Here is a 16,821-nt window from a genome sequence, read left to right on the forward strand (position 1 = left end):
GGTGTGTCCAAACTTTTGGTCTGTACTGTATATGCTAACCATTAGGAATGAAAATATTAATTCAGTAGATGAACTCCATTATAAACAAATTCACAGCTGTGTTATTGATTGTTCACATTAGACACAGCTGCAGAGAGAATTCAGTGTCTCTGTATGAATTATCAGAGACGTTCTTGCATTTAAGCATTATGTGCTACCACCAGAGAGGCCAAGGCAACAAATGAGGAAATCTGGCAGACATGTACAGTATGATGTCTCTCTAGTGAAAGCTTTCGTAAATAGGAGCTACAGTAAGCTGACTCACTGCAGGCTATGTCCAGTGGATATCATTCCTATTGTGTAATAGTGGGGGTGAGTGATAACATTTATAATGGATTGACTGTAATAAAATTCTCAAAACACTATTTAGCATGTGCGTGACTCAGCCGTTAAAGTGTGAGTAAAACAATATTATGAGTCACCGGGGAGCTCGTCTTCCTGTCCCTGTCATTCTGAGCTCACACACAATGGATAATGAATGGATATTCAGTCATTTAGCAAAAAGTGCATGAATCTGGCAGAGTGTCAGCTACAGGATAATGCACCATCTTAGAATTGTAGGTCTCAATCCAATTATACCTCCTGCTACTTGTACAACTTTTATTTATGCTGATGTTTTGTAGCCATTTCCATTCTAGTATTCACTTAGCAAACATTTCTTGGTGCTGTCATCAATTCATGGAAGAGGATCTGTTGCCTTGTAATGTAGATAAATCCTCATGTATGAAACAAGTTCTGAGTTGTACAAAGTTGCAAAATGCCACAAACAGAAATCCATCTACTGAAAAAAGAACAAGAACCTGGACATCTTAAGGTCATAGAGATTATTTTGATTTAGATTTTTCTGGTGTTTTTGGTGCAATTTTCTTATATGGATTTTTATGCAGTTTTTGTGTTTTGGGAGGTTTTTTTTATGCTTTTTAGGATATGTTCTTGTAAGGAGATGGCCCACGTTCCCCCTTGAAAACACATGTATTGTTGCATTGTATTCTAATGTGTAACGTGTATTGTGACTTGTGTTATTTGTGATAGTGTTGTGTTATGCCTGACAGTTGGGAGAGTTGGGGTTAATATTTGGGACTAGCCCAGAGTGGGAAGGGTTAAGGTGAAGTGACAGAGACCATATCCTGTCAGGAAGTTAGATAGGGCCCAACGTGCAGTAAAAGCTGACCTATGGTCTGACTAGTGAGCAGAGCCGCATGATGTTGGTGTCCCTGACGTGAATGGAGACCAAGGCAGTGGATGACATGATCCTGACTAAAAAGAGAAGTGACCTAAGGACAGTGTGATGCACTAGAGACGGGTCCTAGGACAGGAGGCCTAGCAGTACGGCCTCAAGTTTATAACTCAGCGAGGTAACGTGCCAGGACCAGACAGGGAACATGAGACTAAGAGCGTGTCCAGGGCGGGAGTTCCAAGGCATCAGAAGCAGAGAAGCTCAGTACTAGCCATATTGGCAGACTAGTTGCCTTAAGAGGGAAGAGGACAAGGAAACAAGGGTTGAGCGTAGGACTCTCACTTACTGGACTGTTGTACTGTGCTGGATAGTGGTGAAGATATAGCACTAAGTGAGGCAGAACCAAGTCATTATGAGAAGGAGAGGAAGAATGTGTATGAAGATGCTCCATGTGTTAAAGGAAACATTTGTGAAGTATTGCACCCGCTATCTACTGTACACAGTTCCCACCAAGTTGCTGTTTAGTAAAAGGATTGCTTATTGTTGATTGATGGTCTCAGTCATTGAACTTTACAACAACTGGTCCTGGCAAGCTGAAGTCACTGGTATCATATGGCCTGCAAGAGCGTAGCTCCCCCATAGCACAAGTCCACACACCCAGCCAAGACCCCATCTTTATGTAAGGTGTCAGGGCATAAGAGACTAGTACCACGGCTACTGCACCGCACCATGTTACATTCTCACTGAGTTTTTTGATATTTGCTTCAAAATCCACATAAAAAAAACACTTCAAATACTATTTGGATTTTTTCCTATTGCTCAATTGTAAATCCGCATTACTTTTCATTCAATGAAATTTTTTTTTGTGCTTTATTTTGTCAATAAGCCTTGCTAAAATAAGAAAAAAGAAGTGACATGTCATTTCTGTCATGTGGATTCCTTGTGGAGACTGACAAGTAAAAAGATTTCAAAATTGTGCCAAAAACTCTTCAGAAACCACTTCAGAATTGTCAACCCTATCACAAGCACATAAATTATTGAGGTGGATTTCTCTTGTCCTCCTCAAAAAAAACCTCTCCATGAAAAGAATCCCTAATTCATTCAGAAACCAAATTTGGAGCTTTTTGACAAACAGAAATGACCCAAGAATTGAAATATTGCTTCTTATTTCATGTTAAAAACTAATTTAAAAAACAGCACCATGTGCACTTACATTTTTTTTTAAGAAAACTAATAGGAATGTTATTCAAAGATTATTTTAAGCTGTTATTGATGTGGATTTAGGCACAGAATCTGCTTCAAAATCCATGTAATACCAACTGCATGGGAGCTTACGCTAAGGCCATGGCCCCACTATCAGTATTTGGTCAGTATCTGGTCAGTATTTTTTCTCAGGAGTGGGATCCAAAAACCAGGTGAGGAACAATCAGAGAAAAGGTATAATAGAAACAAGTCACCAATTCTGCATTTATCACCCACTCCTGGTTTTATCTCCCACTCCTGAAAAAAATACTGACCGAATACTGATAGTGGGGCCATGGCCTAAAGATGCTTACAGTTCCTGATGAATATAGGAGGCTGTCTAACCTTCGTGTTATAACAGCCCCTACTATAATCCTGCTCCTACAGTGCTCCCCATGTTGATCAATGTAAAAAAAAAAAATTACACACAAAGCAACTTGTGCAGCTTTGTTAACTGCATGGACCGCACAACTCCTTTCTACCTCTATTACAACAAAAAGTAAACTATGTTTAATAAAAACTTCTCTGGAACCGCGCCGGCACAGGAGGTGAATAATAAGCTTTTTTATTTTATTGGGGCCAAATATTTAGATCAAGAAGGGGTTGTCCAAGTAGTGGACAGCCCCTTAAATCTAACAAGGACAACCCCTTTGCAACAGAAGTTGCCGTGGTGAACAGCTGATTGTTATGGTTCTGGTTTCTATAACTCCTAACAATGAACTATTATCACTGAGTGCCACCCTACACTATAGCACTGCAAATGTCCATGTTTTTTCATCGCCATATCCAGATAGTGATCATGACATATGAAAAGTTTCTGTGTGATCTTCCTCCAGGAACTAAAGTGCTCTCCTACATACCAAAAACATGCTAATTTAATGCACATATTCAATATCATTTTACGAATTACTGTACATGGAACTAAACAGAAAAAAATGGGCTGGAGTATAAGTTGGTATGCCTGCATAATAGGAGCATGTTCACACTGGTCATTAGACAGAACCTAAGACTGAGACAAAAAGTACATATACCCTGCTGTAAGTAAGTGGGTAAAAGCAATAGTGCATATAAATAACATTGGGTACTTAGTAAACATAGTCTTCAATAAAAAGAAAGCATAAAAGCCATCCCACCAGCGTCAAGGTGTACCAAATCGGGATGGTCCTAACCTCTAATATTAAAACCTTACCACCCGTCATAGTGATGTTAGTGTGAATAAGGGCTGAGCAGGACCGGGTCCTGAAATGGACACACAGCAAATGGGAAGCTATGTGAATGTAAGGTCCAGCTCAAAGGAAGGGAGGCTGCACCGCTACCTGCACTAAATGCAGAAACCTGAAACAAAACCACAAAAAAATTAACGAGAATATAAATTGCTATGCATGCAAAATAGGAGCATGTTCACACTGACCATTAAACAGACAAAACCTAAGACATGGAACCGAACATGGAATAGGTAAAGATTAGTGATGAGCGAGTATGTTCTGTTAACCCTTTCGCCGAGTATGCTCAGGCCGAGCTCCGAGTATTCACAGCTGCTCGGTGATACGTTTGAATCACCCGCCTGTGCATGATATGTGACGGTTTGACAGCTTTATTACATGTGAGGAATGCGTAAGAAATAGACATTCCTCACATGTATTAAAACTGTCAAACAGTCGCAAATCATGCACACGGGAGCGATTCAAACATTACACCGAGCAGCTGTAACTACTCAGTGCTCGCCCGAGCATACTCGGCGAAAGGGTTAATAGAACATACTCGCTCATCACTAGTAAAGATCCCAAGATAAAGTAGGTGTACTGAGAACCTCTATCATGGGAATAACTCATTTTTGGAAATGGCTTAAATTAACAGAAGCCTTAAGACAATGCCAGAACTAATTAAGAAATGCATCTAGAAATCTGTCATTTGCCTACTTTTTTTAATGAATGACAATGGAAGCTGCCTGTTAAAAAGTTAAAGGGTTGTACAGGACAAAAATATTTTTTTACTGTGAGCCAAAATCCTAACATGCAGGTAGTTGCTAACTACCTGCCTTCTCTATCCCGCGCTGGCTCAGAGCGGTCACTGATCACTCCTGCTCATTTCAGCACGTCCATAGAGCAGCTCTTCTGGGCTGTTTTGTTGACGGGACGTGACTGCCAGCATCATGCTGATTGACGCAGGCTTCCCGCAGTTATATTGCAGGGAGCCGACAGTCAATCATCATTACATCGGCAATCACGCCCCGTCAACAGAGCAGAGCAGAAAAAGAGCTGCTACTTTATCATGTGATAGCAGGGGAAGCAGCAGAATTGCTGACAGGGGTGGTCAGTGACCGATCTATGCAGGCAGAGATCTGCGCTGGGCAGAACAGGCAGGTAGTTCGTAACTACCAGATTGTTAGTTCTTAGGTCCACAGTAAAAAAAATTAATATAGTCCTGCATAACCCCTTTAAATTGGCTTTTATGGAAGACTACTGGACCCCTAAGATCTATGGCTGTTGATATACCACTGTCCTCAAAAGTTACAAATGTATGAAAACTGTCTCAGTAAAGTTACTCCTAACTTGCTTATTTTGACTATCTGCACTCTATGACCTGTCTGGCATACATTTTATTAGTTCGGATTGCAATTATATTACTGAGCATGGCACACTGGCACAGTGGGCACACACTCTCCTACTCCTATACTGTCCAAGAGCAAACACGCGTCACATTCAGAATCCTCTGGAATATATTCCGACTTCCTTACTGAGAAAATAATTCAAGTGAATCGGCTCCCAGTGCAGCCAGTGATTCCTAAGCACTATTATTACGGCTGGTAATTTACCGCTTATAAAGTTTAGCCAGTATTTTACTGGATTTATTATTTTTTTGCTCTCATCTTCCTTGTCGGAAAAGACAATTGAACTTGACATTTAAAAGCCCTTTTCAAACCAATTTTCTTCTGTAATTAAACCTATTGCGCTGTTTTCTTTCTAAAAACCCTCGTGTCTATCAGTATGAAAAACTAATTCTAAAGCAAAACATTGTATGGAAGCTTAACTTTATTCTGCTACTAAGACAATAGCTTGTAAATAACAAAAAAAAAATAACTAATGCATAAAGTCGCTCATGCATTTAACTAGACTAAATGTCCTCTCTAATTGTGCTTTCTTTGCAGGAATGCAAGCCAAAGAAGTGGAGAAGCCTGATTATACAGAAGGGAAATAGCCTTTTGATGCAAGATGTTCAAAAAGACGACATGGGAAATTATACTTGTGAAATTAAGTTTGAAGGCAGACCAATCAGGCGGACAGTCCAGCTAAAGGTAACAGGTAAGAACTGAATCCGATCTTTCACTGTTCATGATAATGTATCTTTTTTTATATTCTCATCCATTTAATAAATAAGGTTTGACCTTACATTGAATGGTTCCTTGTGTGGTTGCTTTTGTACACATACCGTACTGCCATACAGAATATATATATGTAATCACATCTAATCGATACCTAAGTAGGTCAAGCTTTTATAAGATTGTTTAAATAACAGCGCTATACTGTGCCACCACCAGCACCACACTGCTAAATAATGTACCGTACCTGAGTAGCAGTGCCATCACTACCACCATACACTGCTTTTATAATACTAACCTACAGTTAAAAAAATCGAAAAATTGCCAGCTCACCGATTGTAGAAAATAAAGGTCCAGTGTGCTTGGCACCACGATCTTACCAATCGTGAAAATAGTGAGACGTATTCAAGCTCCTGGTTAAAAGTCACTCTACTTTATTGAAAATATTTAAAAATTTCTCCAAGAAATAATGGCATGGAACAGAAAGTTGCGCGTTTCGAACGCTATCTGGCATTCTTTGTCAAAGGTTTGACAAAGAACACCAGATAGCGTTCGAAACGCGTAACTTTTTGCTTTTGTTCAATGCCATATATTCTTGGAAAAATGTTTAAATATTTTCAATAAAGTAGAGTGACTTTCAACCAGGAGCTGGAATACGTCTCATGATTTCTTTAACATACAGTTACCAAATAAAACCTCATCTATAAACTAATCTGATAACACTGCTATGCAAGGTCTACACTGTACTGATATACAGGTAAAAGTAAATTCATGTTTGTTACAAGCTTGTACTGCCTAGTTCTCTGCAGTAGCTGACGTGACCTGTAGGTTGCACACCCCAAAGGCCAATCTGTGGCTAAAGTCCACATGCAAAGGTGGCCAATGCAAACTTCAGACTCGTCGAGTCCAGCTTCCTGGACCAATCCAGAGCAGATCCACCTTTGGGCTTTTACTAAGTCCCACTTTTTGATGGGCTACTTCTCAGGCTTATCGCACCTAAACCGGAACTATTGGAACGTAAGCAAATTAATTTTGTTGTTTGTTTTACACATGCTCTTTGGAGGTTGAGTTTGTAGTGTGAGGCACTGCTGTATTCACATTTAGAAGATTGCTGTTTTTCAAAGCTGCCAGTTTACCCTACTTGTTCTGTGTTTGTACAAAGATTTCTCTGTTGGTTTGTATTTAGGAAGACGTAGGTTTTATAGCAGGTGCCAGTGGTATAAGAATGGAGAGACTACCTCTAATTTATCTTAAAGGGATTGTCTATTACTGGTGATGTCAGAGCTTTGTCTCTGGCGGTCTCATGACATTGTTATGATATGTGACCGCTGCAGTCATCACTGTTCCATCAAAGCCAGCATTCACTCTGATGGAATGCTAAAAGGCTGCAGCCAGTGATTGGCTGCAGTCATCACGTTGCTTAACATTGTTATGTGATGCTGAAGTCAAAGTTGCTAAAATGACACCTGCTGGGACAGTCAGTTTGTGTTGTTGTTTTTTTTTTTATTTTACTGTATCTTAGGCACTTTAACAGGTAAGGAAAAGTTGTGTCGTAGTGGGCAACTATTTTAAATGATCACAGTTGTTTCAACAAACTTTACATGTATCAATAATAGGGGAGAATATAAAAAGCTTAGTAATATATCCGATCAGAGAAATGTGCTACTTTTTCCACTTATGAGCCCTTTTCTTCACTTCCTTTCTGTCTCCTGAACTCATTATTCACTTTGAGATAACTCAAATCCACTTTGGTCAAAGCAAGACAGGCTGCCAGCTCAGAGAGGTGTCTGGTTACACCTCCTATAACACTCTATGGAGAGGGTAGGGGAAGGAAGAATGAGCAGATCCCACACACTGGAGGCCAAGCAGACACAGGCAGGTCGTGCTGCAAACAGGAGCACTGGCGAAAAAATCTAAATAAAAGTAAAAAAAAATAAATCATATACATTGCAATTAAAGAATTGCTGATAGGGAATACACAGTAGATTGTGAGCCCCAATGGGGACTGTCATGATGTCTGTAAAGTGCGGTGGAATTAATGACGCTGTATAAGTGAGTAAAATAAATAAATATATTACCTGAATTCATGTGAAATAAAAAAAAAATATGCACAATGCACGGTTGTAATAATATCTACAATAAAGTATAAAGTACACATGCTCTGTATACACAACTGTGTGCCAATAGTACAAGCACCAGTCATAGTCCATATTACATTATAGCAGACTTGGAATGTGCCAAAGCAAGAAATCCCATTCTGAGCTGTGTCATGTGTCCCTTATCATGTGTAGGTATCATACATGCCTGCCCAAATGCAGTTCTCTGTAATAAAATATGCAGTAATTCTGGCAGAGGTACATAGAGTAATGGATTTACGACGAATTACTTAATTACTAATACCTACTCTTTGAAGGCAGTTGTATAGAAAATTGATGCCTACATGGCGTAGCCTACAATGAAAACTCGTGCCCTGGGTGCTAGATGCCGTCGATCTACTGGTGTCTACTCTACATATTTGAAGGGAACCAGGTGATGACTTTTAAAGGAGCCATGATAGGCTGAGATGAGAATATCTGTCTCTTGTGTGGCCGCAAAAGTTGGTCGGAACTCCAGAAACATCCCATTGCTGCACTTTGCTTTTTCTTATATGCTAATATGAATGAATAGCTAATATGGAAATACCCGTTCAAGGCTAGATTTACATATTTGTTTGAAATTCCTCGTCATTGAATGAACAGAAATACAGAATTCTTACAGAGGATGGATCTATCATATGATGAACAAAATCTATGCCATTCGGACCCAATGGATTATATTAGGATCTGTCATGTTTCCATCATGGTCCCCTTCATTTAACAGAAAAAATAGTGCTACATGCTCTGCTATTTGTACCAGTAAAAATGACTAAATCTAAAACAAAAGTTGTGACAGATGTGAACGGAGCATAATAGCAGTCCATTCTTCACCTCTTGTTTCCACAAATCTGCTGTTTGGCAAATGTTTACTGGTCATTAAGTTGTTTCTTGTTTGTCAAGTGTGTGTCCATCTGGACAGCTAAACAGCTTTTAAAAGACTACAGATTATCAAATCTTTAAAAAATCGAAATTGCTAACTTCGACATTTAAAAAAAAAGTAATTATTTGATTTGCGGCAATGATTGATTGTGAATTGCAATACTGAAAAGCCTCCAACTGCCTGATAAAATGTGTCAATCACTTTGACGTGTGATTTGTTGTTTCGATTTTTTTTCTCATTATGCTGTTTACTGATCAGATTAATATATTTTATATTTTGATAGATCAGAAATCTCTGAATGTAGCGATACCAAATATGGGTATTTTTTTACTTTTATTTTCAATGAACTTTTGTGGGGTTTTTTTTTCATATTTTTTAAAACTTTTTTTTTTACTGTATTTAATGGACTTGAAGCTGCAATAGTCCGATACTTGTGCTATACATACTTCAGCACGATCATAATAACAGCCACGCGGGTCATCACTAGACCCTCGGCTGTTATGTCAACCCATCGGCGCCCCCATGATCACGTCATGGGCTTGCCGATGGGAGCTTGGAATGACGAGTGCCCCTGTTGGCGTGTGTTAAGTCCCGCTGTCAGAGATTGCCAGCAGCATTTAACAGGTTAACAGGCACAGGCAGAGCACCACTTCACCCCCCGACTGTTAAAGGCACATGATGGCTAATTAAATCAGCAGTCATGTGTCAGGAAAGATGCAGGCTCAACGTGTGAGCCCGCATCAAAGTCAGGGACGCTACATGTGGAGTAAATATACATCATATGTCGTGAAGGGGTTAAACACGTTCGTGAAAAAAATGGTACCGCTGACGACAGTTTGTCATCCATGTAACCGTTTTTACCAGCAGTATGGTCGTCAGTGTTTTTCATGGATAAATAAATAAATAGATGACAATGCTTCTCCTATACTTTGCAATGTTAAATACCGACAGGAAGCCATCTGTGTGCTGTACGTTTTTTTCATGGCCCCATAGACTTGTATTAGCCCTTGTCATCCATGCTGCCAGAAAAAAAACAGAACATGCCTCCATGTGTTTTGCACAGACACACGGTCCGTGAAAAGCAGGGACATATGAACAGCAGCATAGATTATAATAAGCATGTGTTGTATCCGTGAAAAAATAAATAAATAATAGATACACAATGTATGTGCAACACAGATGTGTGAATGAGGCCTAACAGCCCATTTGCCACATTTGCTAACATAACAGTTTTTTAATGTTTTTTTTAATTAAAATAAAACAGTCAAATTATCTCTTTTAATGATTCCATGATTAGGCAGAATACTGACTCAAACTGACGGTGTCGCTGTTAAATGTAACATCTGACTGAAATGAGCCATTGCCATATATTCCATAATGCCCGCTGCTTCCTCTCTACTAATATGCTTGCCAGAGGCAAATGGGGCCATTTGTGATCGACATTTAATAATAGTACTGGCCAGAGGGCTGGTGCCAGTGGTGGTGCTGCTCGTGATGCCCACATTCGTAGCCATGTTATGGGTTTTATTCTCTTTTAGTTTGATAGTTTGTGTTATGATAGCTGCAAGACATTATAGTGAAGTCAACATGGTTTCGCCTGAAGTCATCTCAGCATTCTGTGGCTGATGCAATCTTCTCCAATGTTTAAAATGAGGGCAGGTAGTTTTTTTTAAGAATTTGCAGTAATCGATTTAGAAATTGTTCACATTTGACGGGATGTCCGATTTAACAGCATTACAAAACTCCATAATTATGATTTGTGACCGGGTAAGAGTTTGTTAACCACATGCAAACCTTAGTTTTGTCAGGACTCAATTATTATTTCTATTCTTACCCATTGTCTATTATGTTGCATTTTGTGCAGTAATTGAATGTGGTGGTGACCTAATATTGGGGTCTATGAAGATGTCCCCTTCATGTTTGTCATCTTCAAATATGAAAACGTGTGTATAAAACCCTTTGGATGTAAAAGATATGGATCCACTTATATTGTCAAACTGAATGTGTTCAATTTCTGTAGCAAAGTGAAAAATTCCTGTGCACTTGTTATTTTACACTAGATTTAACACCATTATAGCTTCTCATTGGCTCCATATCCACAGCTCAGAGCAAGATTTACTAGAGTAAATGCTAGCTAATATTCAGATTACATATTTTGCATCTCTAATACAACTTATGTCAAACACTTTCCATTTCATCAAACTGAAAAACTCTATTCTCAGTGGAATATTTTAACAGATGTTTTTTTTTTCCATCTAGATTTTATACCATTTTTATATTTCCGAATGCTTCAATAATTCATTTTATACTTTACTTTGAGAATTCAGACGTATTATAGTCTTACTGGGAACATAAACTAGGCGACAACTTTTTTACTTATACCTTTCTACTGCTCGGTAGGAACTGCTCTGTCCTGATACCAGTTTTGATTCTTCATTCGCTTCATCCCAAAACTCTTCTGGAGTCAGATTTTGTTAATTCGTGGTACATATTATTACATATATAAAGTCCTTCTTTTAATAAAGAGAATCTGTCATCAGGTGTATGATGTCTCCTCTGACAGGATCATAAAGTAGGGACTGAGATTTTGACTTTAATGCTGGGTCACTTATTGGGCTTCTTGCTGTAATTTTGATAAATTACTGTGTTGCCTGCTGCAGCTCTGCTAGTCCTCTTAGTAATAGTTTCCAGCTTTGTAGTCCTAAATATTCATGAACTTTGTCTACCCCCCACTACCACTGATTCACAGCTCTTTGTCTAAGCACGGTGTAGGAAGAAAGCAGTCCATCAATGTTGCTGCTGGGGTTTTACAGAGCTTTTCATTTGAGGCGACTATCCAAGCTGTGGCAGATAAAACAGTGAGTTTATCAGAACTACAGCAAGAAGCCCAGTAAGGGACACACTACTGGAATCATTCTTTTTCCCTACTTTATGCTGCCCTCAGATTGGAAAGCATAAACCTGGTGACCGATTCCTTTAAGGTGAGCACATTAAGTGTTTGACTAGATACCATTATTGCCAGTTTTGACTTATGGCACATTGTGTTTATACAGTAACCTACATAAACACTTTTTAGGGTCTACCTGTGAGCTACAGTATGTGGTGTAAGATTTTTAATTGCATAGTAGTCTTTTCTGCTGGCATATTCGGTGCAATGTGCACTTTTAGGCAATATTGGATCCAAGTTTAAGGTTTTGTAAGACAAAAAATTCATAATAGTTAATATTTATGGGTAAAAGTTTGGATTGACTATGCTAAAAAGTATGGATAGCACATACAGTATGCTCGCTAATTGCTCTCTAATTATATGATATATATTATACTCGTAACCCAAAGTTAATATTTCCACCCCCTCCGTTGTCACTGATAAGTTCAACAGAAAAAAATTAAGGCTAAACTGAGTCTTTAGGTTTTTTTTACTGGGTTCCGCGAATGTTTCAACGGTGGTCTCTAAGGCTGAAACCCTCTGTCTGCATTTAGGACTCCACCCCCCCCCCTCACTCTTGTAGAGCCACTGTTTGGACTTTGAAGCTATCACTCAAAGGGAAACTCTTTGAAGGCGTTGATACAGAGGTAGGAGAGCACTTCAGTCTTAGCAACCTCCTTTAGAGACTCACGGGAGCATCAGAACCTAATTTTTGCCTTTATGTTGCTATGCCAGTACATAATAGGATGCTCACACATCTCCGCACCTCTCCTATCTAGCGTTGTCAGCATCCTTACGAGGTCAGAACTGCTGACAGACTCTCCTTAATTTTCTAAAACATTTTGGAAATTTTTGACACATCTGATAAAGGTTCATAAAGCTAAATCTGCCTCATACTTAGCAGCAACGTATTCTTAAAACTCTTCGTGGCACTTTATTTTTAACCAGTCTGTCATTAGCGAGCTGCACTTTAATTTGACCCTTTAATGCTCCAGGGTCTTGCGAAGCTTTTTACTCTGCATTTTAACCTTTCTGTAAATCATCAATTCAGACACATCTATTATTCACGTGAAATCTAATATTTCAAAATGTGTGGCCAAGAATTTACGTAATGTGGGACCTGGAGGTGTCATAATTAGAAGTAGAAGGGCAGAGATCAAAAAAGATGGCTAATTCATTATTCTATGTAATAATAAATTATGTGTTTTCAATAAGAAGTTGACGGCTCCTCATTAAATCTAAATGTACTGCCAAACAATGGCGTGGTTAAGTGAAGACATGTATAACACAGCGGGCTAATTTCATTTCTGCTGTATTCATTATCTTTAACTGCATCAATGACTATTGATGTAAATTGAAATTATGAGTGCACACTTGTCTGTAGCCTTGGGGTTTTTTTTTTTCTTGGCAAGTGGCCCTTGTAGAAATATGTAAATCGCAAGACTTTAATTATTGCATCTCATCAAAGTATGGGGAAGATTTACCATCTACCAATTGCTTTCTATAGTAGAGCATTGCACCTTGTTAACCACTGGTAGAAGAATAGAAACTGTTATCCAGGATCAGAAAAATAGATCTCCTTTTTTTTCCTAGGAACAGTACCACCTTGGGATGTTTTTGGCATTGCAGCTCATCACTTTGCAAGTGAGGGATGCTGAGCTGAAAAACTAGACAAGAAAGTCAGTACAAGCTATGAGATGGCGCAAGTGTCCTCAACAGATTACTGTTGGAATCAGGGTCTCTACTAGTGATGAGCGAGTATGTTCGGTTAACCCTTTCGGCGAGTATGCTCGGGCGAGTACCGAGTATCTTCAGCGTACTCGGTGATATGTTTGAATCGCTCCCGTGTGCATGATTTCCAACTGTTTGACAGCTTTAATACATGTGAGGAATGTGAAAGAAACAAGCATTCCTCACATGTATTAAAGCTGTCAAACAGTCGCAAATCATGCACATGGGAGTGATGCAAACATATCACCGAGTACAATGAAGATGTTCGATACTCGCCGAAAGGGTTATCCGAACATACTCGCTCATCACTAGTCTCTACCCCTATTTTGGAAGCATCTCCATTGTTTCAGTGAAAAAGAATAAAAGGAAAAATTTAACTGGAATTGATTAGAAAGGAAAAATATTGCTTAGACCATTGAAATCTTGAAATGTTAATTAACATCTGATTTCTGGTTAATGTCGCCAAGGCAATGGCATAGGCTACATGCCTTTCTGGAAAAGACCAAAGTCTCTTAGACATAAAGATCCACATTTATCTGATTCCTTTTTTACCCTTCATTTGGCTTTATGCATCCTGAAATGAGTGGTGTGAGATGACAGCTTTAAAAACTAAAAACAAAAACCTGTTTGTGATACTCTGTTGGGAGATGTTTGTTCTATCTGTGTCTGTATGTGGTAATCCGTTCTTATGATGGATTCCCTCCACTCTAGGGTTTTTCTTACATAAAAGTGCCCATATTCATTAGATAACGTTTCATCAAATACTCTTTTGGATGACCGCAATCTCTCCTGACTCCTCCGTACACAGATTAATACTTGGTCAAGTTTGCATGTATTTTCAATGTGTACATAGAAAATGGAGGATATTTATTAGACTAAATTTGCCTGGCTCAGTTTGCACCAATTGACAAGTTATATTCATTTCAGAAACTAGAGCAGTTAAAAAATAGGGGTGAGTTTTAAAAAATGGGCCACCATGCGATGAAATGTATTGGTGCAAAATATCAAGTAAGTGTAAAGAAAGCAAATCAAGAGGTGTAAAAAGGAAAGGAAAAAGTGTCTAATACTCTAAAAAGTTGTGCCAAATTTGGTCACTCTTCTGGCCTAGTTTTAAGATGATGAGGGGCTAATTTACACAATTGTATAGCTCCATTATTTTCTCACCTGTATTACTTGTACAGTTCCTGACCTGATCATAAGAACTTGTGATCTAAACTAATATTACTGTATATAATGTGTGTCTGTACATGCTGAATACATAAGTAATATTAATGATAAAATACACCATCTAAATTACCCTTAGAGGGAATCTGTCCCCATGTTTTTGTTACCTCACCTGAGAGCAGCATGATGTAGAGAAATAGACCCTGATTCTAGTCATGTGTCACTTAGCTTACTGGGTGAAGCAGTTGTGATACAAGCAGAGTTTTTAGATGTAGTAGAGCTCAGAAAGCTTCCCCCTCACACCACAGTTTTCTAGCAGCTCATTGTCAATACACAATGTACTCAATCTGTGTTGGAGGTGGAGTCGGACCAGGATGCATTCGAGCTGTAGTCCTGTAGTGATAATCTCCTGCTGATAAAATACTCATTGTATTGAAGCAACAGCACAAAGCCTAATAAGTGACACATCCCTGAAATAAGTGTCTTAGACCCTACCTCATGCTGCCCTTAGATTACATAGCAAAAACCTTCTGACCAATTCCCTTTAAGTTTAGAACTGGATTAAGACATCTGTCCCAATAATTCTGATAGGTGCCTGGAAGAAAAGAGGAAAGGGAGATCCACTCATGAAGCCAGAAACAGCTATGGCAGGTGGGGGCCTCACCTAGGGCATGCAATGGGACTAGATAGAGGAGGAGGAGGTGGTGATCATATTTAAAGGTTTTAGTTAATTTGAAAATGGGTCGTTTTTGAGAAGACCTTTTAAAGAGTAAAGTCTACAGAAAGCTTTTCTCCTACAACATATATTTTTACTATTTTATATAACATTTTATTTTTCCATGTCGTAAAATGCTTTTTTAATATGAACAGAAGTTATTTTTTTCAGCAGTACGAGTAGATTACTGAAGAAATGTGGGGGTGCGGGTGGTGACTCAAGTGTGCTAATCTGATTTTTGTTTTGTTTGGTCACCTTTATTTTTGCGGACCCATTGGTAATCCATAATTAATCCATAAGATTTTAAGTGATTTCAATGCCGATCTGAACACATTAGACAAGGTAAAATGACGAGAGTTGCACAATAATCTACACAAGCTTCTCCGATTAAAAAAAATTCCGACACGTGAATTTTTGTTTACTGCAGTCAATGGAAAAAAATATCCTCAATTTTTATGCATTTTCCATCCAGAAATTTCTCTACAATTGGTAGGGTCAACTCAACTTGGGAAAAGTGGTTTTAGAATAGGAAATATTGCTTTGGAAAGTACTGCTAAACTGTAACGACCAGTAGGCCATGAACTCTAGTAGGAGCCAATTATATAAATGCATAGGGACTGAGCTTTATTACTCTTCATATCAAATTTGCACTAGATAAATCTTATGACACCTTTTTTTTTTGGCGTTTTTTAAGAAAATAAAGTGGAAAATGTCCTACTTTATATTTTTAGGCACACATTTCCAGATTACAGCAAATCAAATTGGAATTGCACCCTGAAAATATTATTGTAAAATTACTCTCAGCCTTTAGTCTCACAAATGGTTAATAATTTCATTAATGTATTTTGGAGTTTGTGGCCGCAGGCCGGCAGATAAGGGACTATTGAGAAGCTTACAGTAATACTAGATACTTGATTAAAGAGAGCTAGGTCCTGATTCCATAGTTAACAAACACAACTCCTTACGTATCATGGCTGCCTTTGTTCTTCTCTGCTGATAACTGCGGCCGTAGCATGTAAATGGGGTGAGTCACCAAATTCAGCTGCAATTTAATGAGGTAGAAGAAAGATGGCTGGTCACCGTGCTTTGAGAAGAAGACTGAAAAGGTCATTAAAAATTGTATTTCTGTTTTAACTGGACACCTCAGTATTTCATTTTTGTATGCCAATTAAAGAGGCATTAAAAATGCAGTCCAATCCTCAGGCAGCATGAGAGAGAGCAGGAGAAGCTGTGCCGATTTAATCTTTTTCTACAGATATATATCAATGTAACCTGTGTTTTTTTTCATTTATATTTCCGCTCTTGCTGGGCTTTTACTCAAGTGGGCGGACCTACCTAGTGATTGACAGCTTTCCTTGTACAAGCATACACACAGAGATAACTGACAATCACTAATTAGCCAGGGTGTAACTATAATAGTTGCACCCGAGTCTTGGAGACAAGGGGGCCCATAAGGTCCCTTTGGTCCACTTGAAAAGATTTTATTAAAGTCC

The 16,821-nt window shown here is 38.7% G+C and overlaps 1 protein-coding gene across 1 annotated transcript in view; it reads left to right on the forward strand.

Annotated features, from left to right (window-relative positions):
* IL1RAPL2 (interleukin 1 receptor accessory protein like 2) overlaps positions 1-16,821 on the forward strand; it is a 1,202,487-nt gene that overhangs the window by 593,254 nt on the left and 592,412 nt on the right. Inside the window, exon 5 of the mRNA XM_073637906.1 lies at positions 5,607-5,760. Coding sequence (XP_073494007.1) covers positions 5,607-5,760 — 154 coding nt within the window. The remainder of the gene's footprint in view (positions 1-5,606; positions 5,761-16,821) is intronic.

Source organism: Phyllobates terribilis, unplaced genomic scaffold, assembly GCF_046119375.1.
Source record: "Phyllobates terribilis strain yellow unplaced genomic scaffold, ASM4611937v1 Scaffold_7__3_contigs__length_470593459, whole genome shotgun sequence".
NCBI classification, from domain to species: domain Eukaryota; kingdom Metazoa; phylum Chordata; class Amphibia; order Anura; family Dendrobatidae; genus Phyllobates; species Phyllobates terribilis.